Source organism: Pollicipes pollicipes, unplaced genomic scaffold (assembly GCF_011947565.3).
Source record: "Pollicipes pollicipes isolate AB1234 unplaced genomic scaffold, Ppol_2.1 Scaffold_4219;HRSCAF=4965_pilon_pilon_pilon, whole genome shotgun sequence".
Taxonomy (NCBI): Eukaryota; Metazoa; Arthropoda; class Thecostraca; order Pollicipedomorpha; family Pollicipedidae; genus Pollicipes; species Pollicipes pollicipes.
In genome coordinates this window covers 18,763,122-18,770,498 of record NW_023596448.1, presented here as the reverse complement: position 1 = coordinate 18,770,498, position 7,377 = coordinate 18,763,122, and the positions used below count along the sequence as shown (strand labels likewise).

At 49.0% G+C, this 7,377-nt stretch overlaps 1 protein-coding gene across 1 annotated transcript; it reads right to left on the bottom strand.

Annotated features, from left to right (window-relative positions):
• Positions 1-1,293: 1,293 nt before the first annotated feature.
• Positions 1,294-7,055, bottom strand: LOC119094852 (uncharacterized; the record flags this gene model as incomplete). Its single annotated transcript, XM_037217774.1, is given in 4 exon segments — positions 1,294-1,444; positions 2,168-2,332; positions 2,690-2,868; positions 6,940-7,055. Coding segments are annotated over 4 exon segments (611 nt in total), but the record flags the coding sequence as incomplete, so codon positions are not given.
• Between the last annotated feature and the right edge of the window lie 322 nt (positions 7,056-7,377).

Here is a 7,377-nt window from a genome sequence, read left to right as displayed (position 1 = left end):
GTCTGTCTTCCTGAAACAACAGTCCGTAGAGTAATTGAACTCTGGCAAAGCGCAGCGTGTGGTAAATCCTGGATGCTAAAACACGTGCAACGTCGGGCCTTTTTTAACAGGAGGATGTTAAGCACACAGATGATAGTCTTCCATTTAGAGCTGGTTTCTACTTGCTTGTCTCTGTCTGCCGACGGCATACCGTTTCACGCGTTCACAGCTCACATACGCCCAAATTCACTTAACACGTCCGCACAGAGCCCGCGATAGGCAAGGTCATTCCTGGCAACCAGCACGACCTCCTGGAAAAGCAGCGTGCCCAGAGATCAATTGTTTTTAAAGTTTGTGATCAGCGAATGTCGATGGCCACTCTCCGCACTACATCAACCACCACCATTTTGCACCAATATTTGTCGTCGCCAGGCTCGTCGCTGCGCTTAATTTGGGACAATACCCCAGTAGCTTGTCGCTACGGTTAGTTAAGGACAGTGCACCAGCGTTGCGCTGCCATTTTATTTGGTGTGCGTGTGCGTGTGCGTGTGCGTGTGCATGTGCGTGTGCGTGTGCGTGTGCGTGTGCGTGTGCGTGTGCGTGTGCGTGTACGTATGCGTATGCGTGTGTGTGAGCGTGAGCGCGCGCGCGCTGTGTGTGTGTGTGTGTGTGTGTGTGTGTGTGTGTGTATGTGTGTGTGTGTGTGTGTGTGTGTGTGTGTGTGTGTGTGTGTGTGTGTGTGTGTGTGTGTGTGTGTGTGTGTGTGTGTGTGTGTGTGTGTGTGTGTGTGTTCCTGACCTACTTCGAGGCGTATCTCCTCGGGCTAACAAGTATTTGAGTGCATAACGCTACGGTTGGAGCATCATTCGTATGCATGACATCAAACGCCGGTAAACGCCCTATTCGAAACAAAAGTAAGAGACAGGATTTCAGGACCAACTTTATGTGTCCAGTTTATGCAACAAACGCTGCCAAAACTTGAACAGACATAAATGGCATGTGAAGCTAATTCCGGACAATGCGAACGCTCCCGCCGAACGGAACGTTTAAGCGCCCCCTCCCCCCCCCCCCCCCCCCCGCTTTCCTTCGACGTTCGTTCCAATGAGATCATACGGCCGAGGAAATCACATATATCCCGCAATTATTAGAATGCCTCATCAGCACCCACAAAGGGTGGGGCAACAAGTGTCACCACACTATCCTCATTCGAAGCCATCGCCAGCTGAAAGCTGCCCGCGCTGAGATTCGAACCCGGACATCCCAACCAGCCGCAAATTCGGCACCAGTCTCAGCACTTTAGTCCGTGGTGGTTACCTTGAGGTGCCTCCAGCAGTGGAGGACAGAACGTATCCCCGAAGCTGTACTGGAAGGTAAAGTTGGGTCCGATGGCCGCCCACATGAAGTGGGCCACGGTGTATGACACTATGACGTCACGGTTAGTGTTGAGTATCAGCGGCAGCGCTCCCTGGGACAAAACGTGGGCCATGGCGTATGACACTATGATGTCGCGGTTAGTACTGAGTATCAGCGTCAGCGCTCCCTGGGGCAGAGTGAGCCACGGTGTATGACATTATGACATCACGGTTAGTGTTGAGTATCAGCGTCAGCGTTCTCTGGGACAAAACGTGGGCCACGGTGCATGACACTATGACGTCACGCTTAGTACTGAGTATCAGCGTCAGCGATCCCCGGGACAGAAAATTGGTCACGGTGTATGACACTATGACGTCACGGTTAGTGTCGAGTATCAGCGGCAGCACTCCCTGAGGCAGAAAACACAATTATGAATATGAGACCTAGCGTAATAAATGGAGGCACGTTTCCCGGTTGGCATTGTGTGCCATGCTTGGTTTAAACTTCATACCTCGTGTGAAAGCAAGTACAAATATGCGTTTATCATACAGACATAACCATTGTAGGACACAACACATTGAGCGGTGGTTATGGTGGAATGTTGACAAATTAGACGTGTCAATTCAAAACAAAATTGTTGATACAGTGCACTTGTCACGCATTTATTCATATCGTTTGCAAATGTCATTTATAAGCATTCTTGAAAGAAAAATATTCGTAGTTTTTAATAAACTTGTTAAGCTGGACAATGTTCTTGAAAGGTGCAGGTTTGGGGGTCTCGTCACCTTTTCCCAAAGTGAAATTATGCACTTGGGTATTGCATGATATTACTCACCGTGAAGTTGCCACAGAGGCAGCCGATAGGCCTGCCATCTGTTGTCAACAGCTGCAGGTGGTCTACATCATGCAGCGCTACCAGGTCCAGCAGGCAGCGACATCTGTTGTCGGCACAGCTAGTCAAGCAGTGCGGGCTGTCCCGAGGCTGATCTGATGACGTCACCTGGGGAACAGATACGAGAGCTCAGCTGTTAGGAGGTCCTGTGAGTGCTGGTTTTATAAGGAGGACCCGTGGCCTGTGGCTTAGCATTGAAGCCCGGTCTAGAAGAGGGATGGTAGACCGCACTGTACCGCTCCTGACGCTTACGATCGGAGCAGACGCCCTTACTCGCTGTGACGTCAGTCGACATGGACGTGTGGGAGGAATGAACAGCAATATAGTCTGCGCAGCAAAACAGGTTCACCGCCAGCCGCGCTGTTTCTAATAAAGCTAAAATATAAATAAACACACACTTTGCCACGATCACGTCGGTAGCGATCCGCTCCGCAACGTCGCGCGTGCCATGACTGCGTGTCTCACCTCCAGCTGCAGACTGCCGCCTCGCACCCTGAACACGTGCCGGCAGTGGAGCGGCCCCTCAAAGTCCCAGAGAAGCGGCGCGCCCTCGGGCATCGTGAGCTGGCCGGCGCGGGCGCTCGACGCGGCGTTCGTCTCAGCGTGACAGAGCTGGCCCGAGGCCAGCTGACCCTCGCTCGCCGCTGCAGGCATGGAAGGGGGGGCAGTGGTTAACCGGCATAGGACAGGGGTCAGACGGTACGAACTGGAGTCAGATAGCACGAACAGGAGTCAAACTGCACGGGACAGGGTCAAACGGCACAAACAGGGGTCATATAGCACAAACAGGGGTCAGACGGCATGGACAAGGGTCAGATAGCACGTACAGGGGTCACACGGTACATACAATGTTGAGACGACATGGACAGGGGTCAGATAGCACAGACAGGGATCAGACAGCACAGAACAAGGATCAGACGGCACGGACAGGGGTCGGGCGGCACAGACAGGGGTCAGATAGCACGCCTAGGGGTCAGACGGAACGACAGGGGTCAGATTATCCGAGTGTTTGAGGGAGCTCCGTAAGTCCGAGACTTGTGGAGCTCCCAGTATGGTTCACATACCCGACTCAGACTCTGACCGGGATGAGATACTCCAGAGGTCCAGATCTATTATGACCTAAAAGGTCATAATAGATCTGGAGATAGATCATAAAAGGTCTCCAACTAAGGTTCAGATGCACTCACGACGGGGTGGGCACGAGCAGCCAATGAATCCAGAGGCGGTCAAATCATCTCCAGAGAAGGTCTAAAGATATCTGGATATCTGGCAGCCCGAGGCATATCTCGAGCATATTCCGGACAACCGCAAGACCGGGTGGAACTGCAAATGCGGCTTGCCACACTCCAAAACACGTGACCCTAGCATATTCCCGTAGGACGCGAACATTATGTAAAAATTTGAGCCATTTAGGGGATTTTGCAAGTTCATCGGTGTCCCAAATGCAATAGGACACTATTGTCAGATGCGACAGCTTTAAATGGCGTCCAATGATTAGGCAAATGACACCCAAAAAGCAAACAAGCTTTTACAGTAAGCTTTTTGGGCACTTGCGGCTTCGGCTCCATACGATATTCCGGTTATCTGCCTAGCCACCTCACAAACTCAACATCTTCGTTTTTCGTACGTAGATTGCTCCAAGTTTTGTTTTCCGTTCTCTTTGTATAAGAACTGTTGGGAGGGCCTATTGATATGAAAAGAATAAAAAATATAAAAAGCAGCCACCCAGACCTACAGTGCTTAAGCACATTCAGCTAAGAAAGCTACCAACTGTTGAAACACTCTTCAACGCACTTTAGACAGTTCCGCAAGTATACAACACTGAAACATTTTAACGAGCATTTTAACACCACTCCTATCCATATGCAGATATCAAAACGTAGTACAAAGGTACGCTAACACGCATCAAAAGGAGAGAAACAAACTGAGCATTATCAAAACACTTATTATCATCAGACACAGATTTTCCTTAAGCTTCGACTTCAGCTTGAGCTGGGGATTAATTGTTTGAAAGATATTCATCCCCCTGGATCTTGCGGTGGATATTTGTAGGAGGCTTAGCTGTAGCCGATTTTTATTCATGGCCTTTTTTTAGGTAGCCTCTATGTTCGTTCGCTTTTGTACTGACGGCCTATCTAACTAATAACCATGGCGACACATTCGCAAATGATGTTGTAACTGCCCATTTAGTTTGTTTTCATCTAGTTTTAGACTGGTGAGTGTGCGATCCTCCACCTTTCCGCACAGCTTATCCCTTAGAGTATCATCAGGCGGTCTCCCTACGAGACTGAGAGTATCAGCAGGCTGTCTCCTTACGAGACTGAGAGAACGGCGGAGCGTTTCTAGCTTCTCACCGACTTCAGGCGGGTGCGATATGGAAGTGCGTTTTACCTTGTCCAGTGACGGCCGCGTCTTATGCATGATCTTATATGCTCCCGGTAGGTGAATAAAAGAGGGTTTCTGGATAGCTGGTGCCAGGGAACACGTGATCGAGCCTTGCGATTCTGTCCTGCCGTATGCTCTTTTGGTAGATTTTCTGAGGTCTACTAGTCAACCATTTAACTAAACCTCTTGTAATTGATATGTTTCGGTTGGCTTAAGTTGCACCTCATGCACACGTTTGTATGCGTCTTCTCTCGATGCATGGCTGTGATGAGATGGCTTTCACCCTTCATTACAGTCACGTCCGTAAAGGCGATTCTCCTCTGAGCTTATGTTCTATTCTGATTTGATTTTTAAAATATTTTATTTAGTGTTGTGGTGTCCCTTACGCCACCAATTAAGAGCGCGGTAGAGAAGTGGTTAAGCTCCGCGTCTAGGAAAGCGTAGGTACGTGATTTGATTCCCCGCGGGGTCGCCTTTCCGCCAGGGTGAGAGGCAGGCGCAATGGTGCACACATACGTAATAAATTACGCAATTCGCCCCCGAATAATGACCCTTGTCATGAAGGCATATAGCCAAGGAAGTGTCCTGGAGCGGTGAGCATCCTGAACTGGTAAATGGACTGAATACGGACAAAAGACCGTGAGGCGGCCAATAAGCTGCCAAATTATCAGCTTCCTCGGGTTAGTCCGTAACTCCTTAGAGGTCCAATAAACAGCTTATTGATACAACATGATTATATTTCTTTGGAAATATCTAAGATGTCAAGGAAGCGACCAAACTTGCAAGAAAAAAAGCGTTTCGCATCGAAAACGCTTAAGAGTTCCAGGAGCGTTGGGACGGCCTGAAGTCACGTGACATTGACGAAATAAACCACTGGATTAAATTGCAAGGAATTTTAGATGGGCTTCCGGGAAAGCGGAAGATCCAGGTCGTGTCTCAGCTCAGAAAGAAAAATCAAACCGACCAACAATGCCTAAATGCACCACCATCATGGAGATACAAGCTTAAACGGAGGACCGTCATGCTAAACCTGACGAATAGTTCGGTACATTCTTTGGTCGCCATTATCCTAGTCCATCGTCATTATCTGGAATGGATGACGTAAAACGTCAAGTATATAACAAGATGTCTTATCTGGGCTACTTCCATGCAAAATCCCAGCAATGACGAAATTTTACATGAAGGTTGATATTTATAGCCGGAGGTTGCTATCATGAATAATTGTTTATCAGCATCGTTAACTGCGCTTGGTATACAATGCCAGAAAAGCTCGGCTTATGAGTAAAATGGTCATTAATCTTCTAGCAGTACAAAGGAGCAAACACACAACCTATTTGTCACCAGCCATTTGCAGTCTGTTCGGTGAAGCTTCCGCCGCCCGGGCTCAAACCGCACCACACGGGGTCAACCAGCGGGGAGCATCAGTCAGCGCTCGTAACGACCTTTATACGACGCAGGGCAGACGTTCGACAGCGCCGTTTGACACGTCTCAAACGACGCCATTCACCAACACCAGATGGCACCAGGAAGACGGAATGCAGATGGGTCTCGGAACGCCCGAGGAGGATCAATGATGCAGAGACGTTAAGTGGAGCGTGCTCCGTCGGAATCCCCTCCGGCGGGGATGTCACACACGGTTCGTTTCTGGCGGCCCAGAAGACCTTGGCGACGGCCCGACGCCTCAGGCTCGCACCATGTAGCGCTGCATCATAATCGGTGATTTTACGATGCATGAGACCGGCCATTTAGCATGGGAATGTTCCGCGATGGTGGTAGGTATCATTCGGCTATAATTACTCGACTTAACGCGACTCTTGCGGCAGGAGATGTCCATTCCATGTCATGGAATTACAGCCGTCAAATGCTGCCAATAGCCTTTCAAAGGCAAATGACATAGTAAATACGAAAATGAAAGCATAGCTAAAGTTTTGTTAAACCGACACAGCTGAGCGGCACCGACATTTGATCTTTAAGCTGGGCGGCTTGATCCAGCATGGTGGAACTTACCTCAGACAGGCACTCGCACGCACATATGCAGCAATTTAACATCATACTTTTCTTAAAATGGCTTGGAAACGCCAGCAAATAATTAAAGGGGTTGTGTACGGTGACGGCTTGTCCGGTGCAAACCGAAAGTTAATTGTCTCCAGTTGAGAAACCGGTTTGGATTTGATGGCAGACAAACTTATCAGCGAGAAGGTGGGGGAGGGGTTGGAGGAGGGGGGGGGGGGGGGGTGGAGGAAAGGGGGAGGGCGTGGAAAATAAACATTACAGTTTCATAAAGCTTACCGAATTGGCTACCATCAACACAATTGTAACCACCAGCTTACCGTTATGAAACATGTACGCCCCTTCCACGAAGTCATCTTGTCTGTCTTCTGAACGCGGTCGCAAGCTCATGAACATCTTGTTTGTTGACGACCAGATCTTTTCGGTGGCGGTAGCTCTGTTGAAACCGAGGCATGTCAGCGGGAACACTACATTTGTGCTACGAAATATGAGGCTCATGTGTCACGTTCATCTGATGAAAATGTGTAGCGTTTATTTGTTATTGCGGAACACAATCTGTATGTTATGAATGTCATGACCCACAGCGATGACATTAGTTTAGCTTAGGCTTGGAACCTAAGCTTAACTTTGAAACTGGGAACTGCACCTGAAGGTCGGGCACAGCTCCTAGCTTTGGTTAAGGCCGTGTGTCTATCATTCGTTTTCGCTGATAGATATTCAGCATTCTTTGCAAAACGGCATTATTTCCAAAAACCAAG